Source organism: Eleginops maclovinus, chromosome 4 (genome assembly GCF_036324505.1).
Source record: "Eleginops maclovinus isolate JMC-PN-2008 ecotype Puerto Natales chromosome 4, JC_Emac_rtc_rv5, whole genome shotgun sequence".
In the NCBI taxonomy this organism is placed as follows: domain Eukaryota; kingdom Metazoa; phylum Chordata; class Actinopteri; order Perciformes; family Eleginopidae; genus Eleginops; species Eleginops maclovinus.
In genome coordinates this window covers 17,231,590-17,247,463 of record NC_086352.1, presented here as the reverse complement: position 1 = coordinate 17,247,463, position 15,874 = coordinate 17,231,590, and the positions used below count along the sequence as shown (strand labels likewise).

General features: G+C 37.1%; 3 protein-coding genes across 3 annotated transcripts; all 3 read right to left on the bottom strand.

Annotated features, from left to right (window-relative positions):
- Positions 1-859: 859 nt before the first annotated feature.
- clec3a (C-type lectin domain family 3, member A) lies at positions 860-2,632 on the bottom strand. Its single transcript, XM_063881965.1, has 3 exons — positions 2,376-2,632; positions 2,201-2,287; positions 860-1,643 (listed from the first exon to the last, which is right to left on the bottom strand). The coding sequence occupies exons 1-3, from the start codon at positions 2,485-2,487 to the stop codon at positions 1,246-1,248; spliced, it is 597 nt and encodes a 198-aa protein (XP_063738035.1). The 5' UTR covers positions 2,488-2,632; the 3' UTR covers positions 860-1,245.
- A 1,015-nt stretch (positions 2,633-3,647) lies between these two features.
- On the bottom strand, positions 3,648-13,460 carry vat1l (vesicle amine transport 1-like). Its single transcript, XM_063881500.1, has 9 exons — positions 12,599-13,460; positions 11,885-12,014; positions 11,473-11,688; positions 10,927-11,069; positions 9,178-9,281; positions 8,232-8,287; positions 7,892-8,086; positions 5,876-5,959; positions 3,648-5,469 (listed from the first exon to the last, which is right to left on the bottom strand). The coding sequence occupies exons 1-9, from the start codon at positions 12,811-12,813 to the stop codon at positions 5,371-5,373; spliced, it is 1,242 nt and encodes a 413-aa protein (XP_063737570.1). The 5' UTR covers positions 12,814-13,460; the 3' UTR covers positions 3,648-5,370.
- Positions 13,461-13,598: 138 nt separating this feature from the next.
- On the bottom strand, positions 13,599-14,947 carry bola3 (bolA family member 3). The gene is made up of 4 exons (XM_063881502.1): positions 14,750-14,947; positions 14,517-14,646; positions 14,282-14,370; positions 13,599-14,048 (listed from the first exon to the last, which is right to left on the bottom strand). The coding sequence occupies exons 1-4, from the start codon at positions 14,816-14,818 to the stop codon at positions 13,983-13,985; spliced, it is 354 nt and encodes a 117-aa protein (XP_063737572.1). The 5' UTR covers positions 14,819-14,947; the 3' UTR covers positions 13,599-13,982.
- Positions 14,948-15,874: the final 927 nt, after the last annotated feature.

Genomic DNA, 15,874 nt, shown 5'->3' with positions numbered 1-15,874 from the left:
GACACTTCCTCAGCACCACTCGTTGTCCTTTTGTAGTCTGTTATTGTTTTTAGTCCAGACCACATATTTCTGGCGTTGGAGCCCTTGTAGTTCGACTCCACCTTGTCCCTGTATAGCGCACACCATAAATAAGTGACATTTAGTGGTACAAAGTGAGGCACACATTAACACGTTATATATTTGTGCACGCATTGCACTACATGTTAGGGAAGTGAGGCAGTATCTATTCAGTGCATTCAGTCAGAAATTAATTTTTCACATTCAAACCGTGCAGCAAAGAAAGGTCAAGGTTTGATAAAAGGCCCCTTTTCTGTAAGCTTGCATGTTCTTTCAATGTTTGTTCAAGTTTATTTTTGGTGCTTCCTACCACATTCCAAAGACTAGTTGGGTGAATTGACTTTAACATTTGTATATCCAAACACACTTATCGTGATACAATAATCAATAGTAATTTGAAAAATAAATTGAAACAGTCTCAACCTTCAGTTTTATCAGAGCTTCATTATAAAGCTCATACTGTACCTCACGTTGTAGTTACATTAAATACCATGCAGGGGTCTTACATTTCAATGACTGCCTTTTTAATTACATAAGCACTATCGGTTAGATTAGCAATTTATTGTGAATTCATTTTTTCATTTCTATATTTGTCTTAATTAGCCGACTCTTTAATTCTTCCAGCCTGTGTTTTATAAACCTTCATATGAAAGAGGTATAAATCTCATCTTTATCTCTGATGTACAACTCCCAACATTAAGTTTTAAAACTTTTTATGGGGCTGTATTGTTTTAATTTCAGTAAGGCTCCTGAGAACAACAACAACAATAACAATAACAACACAACATTAGCAGTAGAAATGTTATCTGAAGAACTCACTGGTGTTTATTTAATAAAGTTTAGTGCACTGATGCTAAACCATGTAGACTTAATAAAGAAACGTTAGCAGTAATTTGAAAAAAATGTTGTACAAAATGAAATAGTAGTAATAGTAACAAAACAAACACAATGTATGTTCTTGTTTCTTGCTATACAACCCTATCCCGAACGTCTAACATATCATGCTGTTCAGTTTTCACCTGAGGATTTTACATTTAACCTGTTTATCTAATGATGAAAGTTACTGTAGTCAAACATTCACAATACAAGTTATGTTTCATTTATGAATAAGCACAGACTTGACAACACATTTTTATTTAATGACCCGAATAAAAGATCATCAAGTTGTCAACAACCACTCTGTTTCATTTAGGGAATGACATATTCACAGATGTAATTTTTGAGGCTGCGACACACCTCATCATACCACTTTCCTTGTGCAACCACTGAAAGAGCAACACAGCTCTCTCTCTTCGTTCCTGTGGGCTGCTTCTTGGAGCGGTCCCAGTTCAAGTAATTGACTGGTAGACTGTTGACATCAACATACTGGCCTTCTTTCACTATGTCAGCCACACCGATCCAGAAGTCCTTGGATCCAGGGGCGCTCCTCTTTGCGTAGTCTCTAAGTTCATTGTTTTCCATCAAGTCCCGTGGCGTTGCAAGAGTTCCTCCTTGTGCAATGCAATCTTCATTTGCTTCATGGTAATGTTTGGGTTCCTCAACTGTGAGATAACACTTCTTGTAAGCTTTAATCCCCCGGAGACAAACTGAAAAGACAGTATTGCTTCATGAGTGAATTGAATTATAAACAATGTACATATACTTTAAGTTTAATTTGTAATGGAAAAATAATCATCATGGTTATTTTTTCCCCCTTTTTTCTCACGAAGATAAATAATTATATATGTATAATAAACAGCGTTTGTGAGTTTATACAATTTTTATTATTTTTTTTGCTTTGTTTGTTTTTATCTCACATCAACTTGGCCGCCCTACTTCAGAACTGATCTAATGTGGGCTGCTCTCCCCTGCTGGACACTCAGCACAATAAGAAGTTCAACATCTATTTCATTTAGTAACCAAATATATCTTAGCAAAGTCCAGACTGCATTTCAGCTCAGCAGCCTGAATTCACAGGTAACAGTGAAGAAAACCACCATAACATATTTAAAACACAAATCAAACCATTAACCAACCAGAGCATGCTTTACTTCTTATTCACTTTAAAAAAAACATACTAAAGAGCGCAGTGATGCTCTTGCATTTGATCTATTACTGTGATCCCCTCTGTCTTTAATCTTCCTTCCTGTAGTGATGGCAATACCTGTCTGCAACGCCTGCATTTCCTTCAGTAAATTCACCTCCTGCCACAACCTCTCCAGCTGGGACTGAACATCATCTTCTTCTGCAGCTGCATCTCGACAAAGAGGCAAGAAAAAAAAGGTAAGATGAACATCAATGGCAAGCACATTGTTAATGAACAATGTGAATAATTATACCTCCAGACTGACGGGATGATACAGCTTTCCTGGTGCGAGATGGGCGGCTGGAGCTGAAATGAAGTAAAGAAAAGCAAAGAACGAGGAGAACAGGGAGGGCCAGACGTGCCATATCTGAGACCTGTGGATCCTACAGTGACAGGACACAGTTGCACACCTTGTACTGCTCCGAAAGGAACCAAAAACACTGCAGGCAGCTCGATATATACTGGCCCTTCTGTATGCCTGGCTGGGTATGTTCCCTGCATTGGCTCTAACTCTGTTTTAGTCCAAACATCAGGAGGAGGTGAGAGGGGTATAAGGGTGGAGTGGCAAATAATGATTTACTTGTGTCTAGCTTTTGATAAATATTTACTTGGAACAAGGTGCACTAAGCAGTATTCCCTTTCAGTTCACAAACAAACTGGAAATTCATTGACTACTTCATAATTACAGAGTGATATGGACAAGCTAAATATGTGGTAAGTGGTATTTATCTACAGCAAAAAGTATAATTTACAACTTCCAGTCTATGAAAACAAATAACCAGATCAATTTTGTGGTTACTTATGGAGTTTAAATATGTTTTGAATCACACAGACTTTCAGTTATGTAATGATTCAAAATAAAGCTTCTTTTAAACCCGAGGAAGTCCAGCTGGGGTGCAGGCAAAGCTATTTTTAGAGTGAGATGTTGTATAAAGATGGGAGGGGGAGCTAAATAAGAAAAACCCTTGGGCATACAGGCTCAGTATAGCAGTACAACCATCAAATCTGGTCTTCCAATTTTGCACTCTTCGAATTACACATTTCAAATGAGGCCTCCTACAAGTGAAACATATATCTTACCATATTTTTAAATGTATTCTAACTATACTAGAGATTTTGTTCTATTTAGACCCTAAGTTAAAGAGTTCTGGCTTAGTTTGCGTACAGTGTGCAGAATATTCACCAAAACAGTACTTGCATTGACTCTGGCTATACTGAGTATACATGGAAACATAATTGAAAAGGTCAACAGTGCAGTACTGTTGGAACAAATAACTTATTACAAGGCAGCGTTTCTCTTTTGGGACACATATTTAGAAAATGCCTGACTTTGTTGCCACCTGGTGCCAAACTGAGGGATAGTGCAGAATATGCAGTATTAATTTTTATCCAGGTAAACGCTACCTGGATTGAAATGTTCCTCGTAACATCATATTGATGTAATTCATCAATAAAAAATAAGAAATGAACTAAGAGAGAAACCGGAATACTTGCAGATACATTTATTCAAGTAAACAGAGCTGTACTCAAAGAAGGTTCACACCAGAAAATGTGACAAAGAAGGTACACACCAGAAAATGTGACAAAAATATACAACCACAGGTAAACCAGAGTTTAAAAGGAGATTGTGAACACACTATGATGTCTAACACTTCTTTAGACATGTTGTTTTGCACAAGGCAACATGAAAACACACATGCACGCACACACACATACACACAAATAAAAATGTCTGACAATAATATTGAGATGTATTTCCATAGTGTCTAAAAACAATTATCAATACTTATACTTATCCAGTCTACATATGCATTGTAAAATGATATTACTTCTGCGCCCATTAACACTGTCTATCCACCATTTATCATTCATGTTTGAAGCATGCATCCTGTTAGTTTGCAAATTGACATTTTTTAAAGGCATATGGAAAGACTTGATTTGAATTATTTTAGTAGTTGAGAAAATACATTTTTGATATATAATCTAGTTTTGTTTTTATAGTTCAAGTAAAGAAATAGAAATTCAAAAGACTAGTCAATATGCTGTTAAAGCAAGGCCCCCAAAAATAATGAAAATAGTTTCTATTTACTTTGATTAATTAAAAATAAAACCAGATCATTCATTAAAATATGTGAGTGTGGACATTTGATTAAAACTGGCAGAGTAAAGCAGTGGGCATCATACTTGAGCAAAGTAATACACAGTGTTGTTCAGACCTGAATCACCCTGGTTTTATACACCTGATCATTGCAAAAATAATTTATGTTGGAGTCTTACGGCACTTTTGTTGTGAGGCACCAGCAAGTAAACAATTTCGGTCAGACAAGTAAAAGCAGAGACTCAACAAATGTTTGACTAAAGTCTGGCTTACACCCTGTCTGAAAAGACTCTGAATTTTCTGATTTACATCATGTTCTCTTGCATTTACATATTTTATATCTAATGTTTTTGACCTTCCAAAATGTATGCAAAGCTGTATGGGGTTGTATAGATTGGACATCTGAATATATGTGCAGTGGAAGATTTTTTTATAATGTGAACTTTACTTCTTCTTTACACCTGTTGGTGGGTTAAAGGCACTGGTGATCCTGTGATATACTGTATAACAAGGTCGGCAGGAACCTAAGAGTAAAGTATCAAGCAAATATCTACACACATACCTTTCTAGCTCTGGCACCTAAAACATCACTATTGTAATAGAAGCATTCAAATATTTCACATAACTACGTCAATTGTTTCGTTATACAGCCATCATCACTGAAAAAGGTGATGTATTGAATTACGCTTTCTTATTTTTTTGAAGACATGTTAAAGTTGTTATGCTACATGACGTTTATAGTAAGTGTGTTTTTAAGGGTACTAATCCTGAACCTGTTTCAAGGCTTAAATACTTTTGCAGTCGATAACTGTTTGTGGATGCAATTACTAGAGGAATGGACACAAACCTGATCAAATGATTGGCTAGCATAACCGCATAATACCGTAAAGAATATAATAATACTAGATTGATGACGGCACTTCCACCTGTTGTATCTGTTAGAGAAAATGTTGTTGGTCTCAATTATTCAGCTTGAACAATTAATTGACAAACAATAAGTAACAAACAAATACTGTACATACATCCATTCATGCATACATGCATACAGCACATGCATACAGCAAATACTGCACAACACTTGTGTGTGGTTGTGTCCCTCTGTGGTGAATGTCTGCAGCCTCTTCAGTCTCTGGGCGTGTTGCTGGGAGGTTTAATGGATAAAAGGCATTCGCTCCTTGCTGTCGTTGTCTCCCTCTGGCTCCTCTTCCTCCTCTCCCGCCTCACTGGTCTCTGTGCTGTCGCTGGCCATCTAGTGGGAAGATATTATACAGCTGTCATTACTGAGCTACCATTCAGAGTTTTTAACAGTTAAAAAAAATGTGAGATGAAATCAAACGGTACAGTCAATAAGTAAATACTCTTTATAGTAATGGGCAACTGAATACGGGGTCTATGCTCTTTATATGATCATGATTCATGTTGATACATGTATTAGTGTTTCAAAGTTTAATATTGACACAACCATGGAAACATCTAACTTTTGCTGTGGCTATTTCAGCCTGGTCATGACATAAGTCAAGTTGATTCATTTTAAAAAAAAATCTATGTAGAATTGTTCTTCTAATACAAGATATTTCTATATTGCTAAATGGAGCCCCTTCTATTGATGTTTGTTTTCTGAAATCTTAATCAGATAAAAACAATTAAAATGTTACCAGAGGGGTGGGAGACTTCTCGACATCCAGAATTAGTTTTCCTACATTGCCTCTGTCATGAATTCTTTGCATGGCTTCTTTTACCTGTGAATAAAACACAACATTTAACCAACATTAACAAGCAAAGTGTTGAACAAAAAAATATATTAGAACAACCTAAATTGTAACATTAAACATTACGGCAGAAACTTTGGTTTTTTTCAGAAATAAAACTTCAAACTTTACAAATTAACTCATCATTTTTCATACTAACAAGGTGGGAGAAGTGCTTAAGGAAACTGAAATTAGACTTCCTGGTCTGTAGTCTGTAGAAACATCCGTCAACAATATGTTTTATGAGCTGACATTTTGTTTTGTTATCTGACCAGTTAACATCAGCATTAGAAATTAGAGCTACAGTCCATATTGTCAATCACTTGCAGTTTGATTACTACATGCAAAGTGGTGAAGGAATAGGAGAAAAGAAGTGCTCAATGCTTTTCTCCATCTCCAAAATGATTGCAGATTTAAAGCTTCAAAATGTGGTAGAGTATTAAAGCATATCAAATGTATTTTTATCAATATGGCTATTGTAGAATTATAAACAACTAACAATGACTTAAAGAATTTTTGCCCTTAACTTTTCCTCAGTTTGAAGTTCTCACAACATTAAAACTCATCTGTGGCAAATGCCCCAAAAAAACATCCAACTAAAAACAACACACAAATCAAACATCATAGCAAGCTTGTCGACTCAATTAGTTAGAAAAATAATTCTCACACAAACACACATTTACTTAGTATAGCATATCTTGCTTTCTCATTAGAATCCATACAAAGAAACAACTGAATGTGCCTTTTTGTCTGGAAGCCATTGTTTCACAAGCATTCATTTGCTAAAAGAAAAAGCAGAAATCAAGCCAAGAGCAGAAATAGGTCAGAAACTTGTCCCACTTTGGCTGTCAGTTAGCAAGAGAGGGTGAGATCCACTTGTAGGTTTTGATATGGCATTCCTGCATGTTACTTTTTAAACAATCTGTGAGATACTGAATGGAGGCTCACTTTCATCTTATCTAAGTTTTGACCTTGGGAAACCCAGTTGAATAAAACAGATTCAGTCTTTCTTCACTTAGTCTTTCTGTTTTGGTCACGCACATTTTTTTAACTTTTAATTTGAGGATAAAAATGTTGCAATATAAATTAACCCCCTCTGAATTCTAGGTCTAGGCAAAATGAACAAATGAGGCAGGAGGTGACCCTGATACTACAGCCCACGCCATCCTCCCCTTAATGACATTCTTCATGGGCCTTGGTTCCAGTGAATGGCCTGACAAATCTGCCAAGGTTTAAAGACAATCAGAACCGAGGGAGTTTCCCATGAGAAATTAAAAACTGTCAATTCATGAACATGTTCTTTCACCGACTGTCAATATGCAGTTCAAAAACACTTATTTGCACCTTCATTTCTTTCATCTGAACAAATTATTGAAATGTTATATAAACTTTTTATTTTTTATTTGAATTTACATTTGATCGTCTAACAAATTGCCCCACAGGTCTACCTTTTGTGTCCTGTGCCATGCTAAACACATAAACACTGCACTACTAGTTATTGAACACTATTGAAATTGGGATATGTATGAGTTTATACTCATACAATGCAATGTACAATGGAAAAAGCACAGTTAAAGGGATTTTGATTTTAAGAATTTGTAGAAATGGAAAGTGAACCGATTGACATACTGTACTGTATGTCCTGGTGTGCTTTGTATGGGTGTGAAATAATTGTTGAACAGCAGGAATATACAACCTACCCACCATCTGTGGAACAATGTTCAATAACAGCTGACAATGTCCCACAGAAAAACAGCAGTGACAAACAACAGATTATAAACTGTCCAACAATTGCATAAAATGTTCTTTTTAACCTTAAACCTGGTATCTTTTTCATGTAACCACTCTGATCAAATCCTTTTTAATTTGTTCATTATTAACATCATCCCTGTCTCACGCCCTCCAATTACCCCAGTGACTTACCTCCTCCAGCGCCCATAGGGAGTCCACTACCGGCTTGATCTTCTTTTGCTCAAAGAGACACAAGAGTTTGTCCATCACTGATTTCACCAGACTACATTTCCCATGTTTGAAGAGGAGGTTGAGGAGTGAGAATCCTGCTATGACTTTATTCTCTTCGTATAGTTTAATAGGGTTCACCTTCTCCACCTGCCACCACTGGAGAAAAAGCAACAGCACAAAGAGACATGGTTATAGCGAGGGACTCATTTGTGTGTGTTTGATTTGCAATGAAGAGATGAAATGTGCATTGTGTAGTACTGTTTCCTTCAAATGTTGATGACAGACTGCATCTCTGACTCACAGATTTTGCAAAGCTGAAGAAACTCTTTGTTTCCCCAGTTACCATGTTTGATGCGCCTGAAAAAACAAAAATAAAAGGATTGTTGAATGCTGTGCACAAGTCTAGGCAGAAGTGACTGGTCAAAAACAGGCAACCACATAGCATAAATGGTGAGGTGGGGGAGGAACAGTTGGCACCTTTAGACCATTAGATCTGTGCAAGCATGCCTTCACTCATATTCAGTATCACTTTTAATAATGAATGAATCTCCCTCTAATGCTGTAACTTGATTCATGAAGCTTAACACAAACAAAAGTAATTAACAGGGACCTGGTAAACATGGTAGCTGTGAAGGACACTTCATTTAATTTGCAGGAAACAGATGAGAATATTATATATTCAAGTGAGCCTCATAATCTCTCTCTTAATCCAGCTGCCAACACATTTAATTTATGCAATACTTACATTGATCCACATTATGACAATTCAATGTATTGCTTTCTTTCCAAAAGTCGGATGAGAAGAGCAATATCACCCTGTCTTTTAAAAAAGAAAGCCAGGAGAGGGTTAGCTAAGCTTAGTAGATTGGAAACAAAGGAGAACTACTGGCCTTGCTCTGTATACCTTTAACAAACCACCATTTACACCAGGGTTAGGTGCCTGGCTATTTTCTGGCCAGGAGCAGTGACAGTGTTGTTGTCACCAGGGTAGCTGTTTCAACCTGTTTCCAGTCTCAATATTCATGTTTAATAAACAAATGTGAGAGTATCAATCTCCACGATATAATGCTTAACAAGTAAGCATATGTGTGTTTCACAAAATGTTGAACTGTTCATTTGACTGCCAATATTAACTTAAAGCAATTATACTTTTTTAAAACTGCACACAAATACACAGCAAACTTAGTTATTTCCACTTTGAAAGTACTAAATAAAAAGCATAGAAGTGTTATAAGTTTGGCCCCCACCATAGAGTATGTAGGTTCCCAACGGCCTCAGCAGAGTCAGGCCTTTCCCCGTGTTCTCCCCACAGAGGCAGTCCAACACGATGTCCACTCCCTCTGGAGAAATCCTAAAACATGAATGACATAAAAGCAAAGGTGAAGTCAACTTGGAAAAACATGATCTAAATTAAAGAAACATGTTTCTTACATTTTGTACAGCAAAGTATGCCTAAAACAGTTTTCCAGATCTAGGGAAATCAGGATTGATAAATTTAATTACTTTATAAACTAAATAAAAAGATTCCCTGGTTTAAGATTTGGACATGAGAAAATGTCAAGCTTTTCGTAACATTAAATAACAAAAAACGTATTATCTTTGGGCTTTGGATTGATGACCATACAAAACAAGACATCACTTTAGAAAATATTGACATGTATTTTTCATTATTTTAAGTTCAAATAAGCAGCAGATTCATCAGTAATGAAAAATAATTGCAGTCTTAAAATAGTTGACGTTTAATTTACCGACCCATTTTGTCGTTCAGTTGAGATAAAGTAAAATCAGATGTCAGCTTTATACAGTAACACTGATTGGGCTGGATTACCTTGTTTAGTTAGGACTGTTTGCACTAATTGTTAATTTATTGAGCCTGTGAGTCATACTCAGGAGCAGCTTTAGGGTTAATTCAATAATGGAGTCATATGAGTATTGATTTTCTGGAGTTTTACTCTGAGAAAAGCTAGCAGTTCACTCTACTGTTGACTCTGCCTGCACTGTATTTATAAAGAACTTGAAGCTTTGCAATGCCCACATCACTCCTCATTTGTTGCTTTTCATCATGTTACAAAAAGGTTTACTGATTGCACACAAAATCAATCAGACAAACAAGCTTGCCCTAATGACACTTATTAAAGGCACAGATAATAAAGAATCAAATACATGTTATTATGAAGGCAACTACTTTCTGCTTGGCTACACTGCTTGGAGGTCTTGTGATTGCCATGGTTTTTGCCTTTTGTAAAAAGACTAATTTAATCATACTTTGCTCTTGATCCTGAAAAGAATGTGTGGGCCAGGGAGATGAAAGGCATATTAATCCACTACCAGTGTTGATATGTAGGCAGAAAACATGAAATAATTAGTGCCCTTGAAAATGTAATTGAATCCCTAAGTAAAATAATACAGCGTGTTTCATTTACGGTGCATGTATCCTGATAAAAAAAGAAGAGAATAGCCACACATTTCCTGCAAATAACCAGGATGCAGCATGGTTTCTGAGTTTTTTCTGAATAACCAAAAGCTTCAAAAGAAGATTGAGAAATAATAGCAGTAAGCCTGCATATTACTACAAAATCAAATCAGTGTTTGCTTCAAGGTGATTTGTTTGTAGTGCTGGCTGACAGCATGTTGTGTTGTGAATGGAATGTGTAGGGCATCAACGGTCGTTCCTAATTGGCTCTGTTGTTCCACATTGACAGCGCAGACCTCCTCCCAACACAATGCTGTTGCTCTATCAGATGAGCCTTGAGTTGCCATGGGGACTACGGCCACACAAGACCAAATAAGGCAACAGGTAACATCTGCCTCCTCACAAAGCCCTCTGCTCAGTGAAGTCCACGTAATCATGCTACAGCGAACATGCCTGATGATGCCTTGAAATTAATTTCTAACATGAAAAATTAATATTGCAAAGCATACACCATGAGGAACCAAATAGAGACTTCTTCAGCCTCAAATCATAATCATACTTTGGACCAACTTTGCATGCTTACTTTTTTACTTCTTGCATATAATCAACGTTTCTGTCAAAGATGTGAGTCACCGAGTCTCTGATGGCTGCGTGTTTGGAACATGAGGCGATCCCAAACACAGTGACATTAGGCACCGTTGAGCACAGCTGAGCCACAGCTTGACCCTGAAAATAACAAACAGTGGAAACAGTTTATCAATGCCTGAGAACACTAGCGTTTAACTCTCAATATACCAGGGTCACAAAAAGGAAACAGTATGTGCACCATTAACAATCATCAAACATTTACAGAAAAACAGATATAGTGGTGTAGAATATATCCAATAAACGAATACTACTTTAAAAGTTAGATATAACAAGATGTTCTTTAAATAATCAAACATATCTTTTAGTCATTACCAATCTTAAATTACTTAAAAGGATTTTCAATAAGTGTTATTTTTCATTATGTCACAGCAGCAGTTATCAGAACAACAAACAAGTTTTATAAAGCTGTCAGTTAGAATGAGAGTTGGGTAACCCCGTTGTATGGCTGCTACACAATAGTCATAAAATAAAATGCACTTACTACACCACCTCCTGCTGAGTGGACCAACACTGACATCCCCTCTCGAAGATTGGCAACCTCAAAGAGCATCATATAGGCCGCCACAAAGTTCAGGGAGAATGCAGCAGCCTCAGCAAAACTCATTTCCTCTGGCATCTTGTAGACAAAATCCGCTGGCGTGCAAACCACTTCTGCCCAAGCATTGTAATTGACAAATGCCATAACTCTGTCGCCTATCTGAAAAAAACATGTTAGAGTAGCTGGATAACAAGCTGACACTTATGTGAAACAAGCATGAGAGCACTAGGCAGGTTAGTAGATTGTGGATTTGTTTAATTAGTATCATATTATCAACTCGTTACAGCACGGGTTCCTAGTTTTGTTGAGGCAGATTTGGTTGCTCACAATAGTTACAATCCTTAATGTCACTAACCTCAAATCCGGCTGTGTTTTCACCTACTGACTCTACTATCCCAGAGCATTCAAACCCGGGGACAACAGGAGGTTTTGGAGGATTATCAATAGATCCCTGACGTACCATCAGATCCAGGAAATTCAGGCCACTGCAAACAGATAATATATACTACGTTACAGTTTGATGACATTAAATCCCCCTAATGCTAAATTAAAACCATACATATACCCAGTGACAGGATATACATCATACAATAAATACTTAGTCTGATATATGAGACTTGAAGGGATTGCACAGCACTTTAAGTAATGATTATTATCAACAATAAAATCACTGACTATTTCCCTATGATTACAAGGCAGTTGCTAATAAACAACAATGTCCTAACTTTGCATTTGCCAACACTTAGCATTAGTCCAGCTGTATTATTCTGCAGTAATGAGCTAATTAATACTTTGTGAAGGCAGCTATTATGCTATCAAACCCTAAACCATGATTTCAAATCTGCCTGACAAGCTTGCTTCGTGTTGTTTGGTATGAATGGTGCTCCAGGCAGCCACCCACTGTACCAGAAAAGACCTGTGGCTTCATGACTGCGAAATTTTCCAATTACACTCAGTGTTCAAGCTTAACAGAAATTCTGTAAAGCGTGGTTACAATAACACAGAGGCTAGAGTGCACCACAATCTATGCAGTACATATACAATAATTCAGTGGTGTGTTCATATTTACCATGCTTTGACGCGTATCTTCACTTCGCCCTCCTGAGGCTCGGGCATTGCCTTCTTGGTTACCCTGAGTTTGTTAAGACCCCCGAAACCTGCCAGTACCACCGCTCGCATTTCTTTAGCTTCGCAGGATGATTCCACAATTTCTGGTTCTTTCCCCGGATTTGTGTCTATCATGAACTGGGTCTCCTCCGTCATATCTGCTCCTTCTTTAGCCATGTTGGAGAACGCTGCTCTGCCTCTCCGCTCCTCTCGGCTTCAGAGGGATGTGGTGCGCAGACAGCCGCTGTGTGGAGGGTTATCCACGGCGGTGCCTCAAATCTCACCGTCTACACTTTCATTCAATTATGCGGACGTTTTCCTAGGGAATAATAGAGTTTTCCTTTCGTTCAAGTCATGAAGATAATGATTACATCTACTTAAACTCGCCATTTAAAGAATCTGGAATAGAAATCATCCCTGTGTAGTCTTTGCTTGAAGTAGATTTAAGTATAAAGAGCGCCATCTGCTGGTAAAGTGTGTACTAAACTTTATCTGGTAATAAATGAAACTCGTACATCCATGATAGAATCCAAATCCTGCAACAAGTGTGCAAATTTAGGATAGGTATTTTATCCTCATCATGTTTTTTCAAAGATGCTAGGTAGACTGTAGGGTAGCTATTAATGCATAACAAAACAACAACGGGATTTAATATAGAAATTCTCGTAAGCAACATATCTTGAGCAGATGTAAAATTAAGACTGTTGTTTGTGGTCACCAACTTTATATTGCTCAATTCTTTGGTGCTTGAAGAGATGTGGTAACTGATTAGCGTATAGCGTATATGGTTCTCTTGCAAACATAATCAAGTAATAAGTGTTTGGAGGCAAGCTGCTCGTTTTAATTTTAACATACATTATGAATGCATAGGTTATGTGGATACAAGTTCTATGTACAATTCAAAGACTATTGATATATTTTAACATAACATAATGCTGAAAAAAGAGTCTGTAACTCTTCAATGTTTGGAACGGTTATATTTATTTGTTTCCGCAGCTTATCCTTACACCATCAATATTATCAACCCTGAGAAGAAACAGAAACCTACATAACATCAATCCTTAAAAGTATTTTACCAAGTTGTTTTGTGCGTACTGTAGCATTCACCAGTTTAATATATTATTTTGAGAGTAGAAGATAGTTATCTTCAAAAAAGATAATTTTGTGTAATATCTTACACATTTCACATTCGTACTGTGTAACTTCCAGAAACCATGCTCCTCTGCTAATGACACATTAAACAATTATTAAAGATTTCATTTACTCAACAATATCCTCTAAAAATAGTAGATTTGGTATAGGTGAACAAAGGAACATGTTGTGGGTCAACGGTTGAAGGACTTTCTCTAATGTTTTGGAACATCCGTGAATATTCGAAGTCCATGCATTCCTTGAATCTCTTCCTTTAATGCCTGTGGAGATAAAAACACAACAGCTACTGAGTAACATTATAAATATCTAAGAGAACAATGTCAACCAAATTCAAGGGTTAATTTTAAAACACGTGAAGGGCATTGTTGACAGACAGATATGGACATGAGTCAAAGACTGTACAATACTGTATGTCATTTAGCTTTAGACTGTTCTTTTACATATTTTGCCGTGTCCCTTGTACAGTAATATGGAGGGCTGATTGTTTATTTACCTCATTGACTAATTTGTGTTGTTGGATGGTCCTTTTTCCTTTGAACTCACTCGACTCTATATGGATCTCATACATGGCCCCACAACCACCTAAACACAGCACAAGGTCACACATCAAAACATTAATTTCCGTGTGGAAATCCACATCGCAAAAAAACTTGACTTGAACATCTGAAATAGGGTAGGAAGAAACGTGCAGCCAGTCACGTGACAGGTGTGTGTGTGTGTGTGTTTACCTGAGATATCCACAACTTTAAGCGATGCGGCTGACGGAAACTTCTCCTTCAGTATGTTAACGATCCGAGTCTCTCCGTCTGTCTGTGTGGAAACACATCTCTGCTGCACATGGCCGGACACAACAACAACCTGTGGAGGCAAGAGAACAAACGAGGGTGAGCGATGAGTTGCGTCAAGTTAAGCTAACTGCTGTTAGCTTAACAGATCTAAACTGCAGTGCAAGTGTATTTACTTGATTGCTGCGAAACATTCGCAGAGCAGCGATCATAGTTCCGCTCAAGCTCTGTTTAAGGGCCAACATTTTACAAATATAGCGTCAGTATAATCCCTGGACGTTTGTTAAATCTCCTCTGTTTATTCAAAAAGTCATGTCCTCGAAGAGAGCATTGTCTCACGAATATGACGTCAGACATCCGGGTGAGTAGGTTTGAGTTTAAAACCTGCAAAAGAGATGTTAGATTGTATGCACGATCATATAAATTGGACTCACGAACATTTAAAATTAAAATTGAAAAAAATCTTAGATATGTATATTAAATTGTGTATTTTATAATTTGGGGAAATGTTAATCCGTTCTAATAGCGTAATGATTTTCTGTTTCATAGACGGTCATTGTGAGCCATTAAAACGCTTAACATTGGTATGTTATTCGTGACATGTCATGTAAAAATATTCAGGTTGACTCTAAATATTAATTATGAATTTAATTGAAATTGTGTGTGGAATCTGTGAAATAAACATATTGGAGACAAAGGTGCTATAGTAGGCTCCTAAACTTAAAATTGCCTTAGATAAGTTATCTAATGAGATAAAACACAGTTGGAATTATTTGCCGGTATGCAAATAACGGTACAACACCAGGCCCCTGAAGCTGAAACAGTTGTGAAATCAGCAATCAATATTTTTTCATTTACACCTTTGCTTTTCCTGCCATTTCCTGTCAAGATGTCTTCCATAAAAACATTTGTCCCAGAACCCTGCAGCTGGCATACAGTATGTAATCTCATACAGGCATGACGCATACCTGTCTGCCAAGTAAATACTCTACTGATATTCCAGAGAGGAGAATTCATCATAGCGGTATATGTTAACACGTTATATATATTTTAAGATAGGAATTCAAAACCATATAAAACTCAAGACTAATACTTAACTATTTTACATTTGTACATATCTGTTCTAACACACCAGGCTATTGAAACCCCTGGCTCCCTTTTAAACCTCAGGTTGACATTTTCATGGTGGGATCAGGTTTGAAAGAGGAGCTTATCTCCATCTGCAGGTTGTTGAGCCTTACAATTATTGAGGCAGAGAAGCAATCAGTGACTGTTGACAGGGAGCTTTGGCCCCCTTTCAA

Bases quoted from the DNA above. Each gene is read 5' to 3' on its own strand.
- clec3a (XM_063881965.1), bottom strand. From the start codon at position 2,487: ATGGCACGTCTGGCCCTCCCTGTTCTCCTCGTTCTTTGCTTTTCTTTA. The intron at 2,288-2,375 runs GTATAATTATTC...GTCGAGATGCAG, and splicing joins ATCATCCCGTCAGTCTGGAG to CTGCAGAAGAAGATGATGTT. The intron at 1,644-2,200 runs GTATTGCCATCA...CTGTCTTTTCAG, and splicing joins AATGCAGGCGTTGCAGACAG to TTTGTCTCCGGGGGATTAAA.
- vat1l (XM_063881500.1), bottom strand. From the start codon at position 12,813: ATGGCTAAAGAAGGAGCAGATATGACGGAGGAGACCCAGTTCATGATA. The intron at 12,015-12,598 runs GTAAATATGAAC...ATCTGTTTGCAG, and splicing joins AAGATACGCGTCAAAGCATG to TGGCCTGAATTTCCTGGATC. The intron at 8,087-8,231 runs GTGAGTCAGAGA...CTTTTTCTCCAG, and splicing joins TCTTCAGCTTTGCAAAATCT to TGGTGGCAGGTGGAGAAGGT.
- bola3 (XM_063881502.1), bottom strand. From the start codon at position 14,818: ATGTTGGCCCTTAAACAGAGCTTGAGCGGAACTATGATCGCTGCTCTG. The intron at 14,647-14,749 runs GTAAATACACTT...TTGCCTCCACAG, and splicing joins GAATGTTTCGCAGCAATCAA to GTTGTTGTTGTGTCCGGCCA. The intron at 14,049-14,281 runs GTAAATAAACAA...TTATCTCCACAG, and splicing joins AACACAAATTAGTCAATGAG to GCATTAAAGGAAGAGATTCA.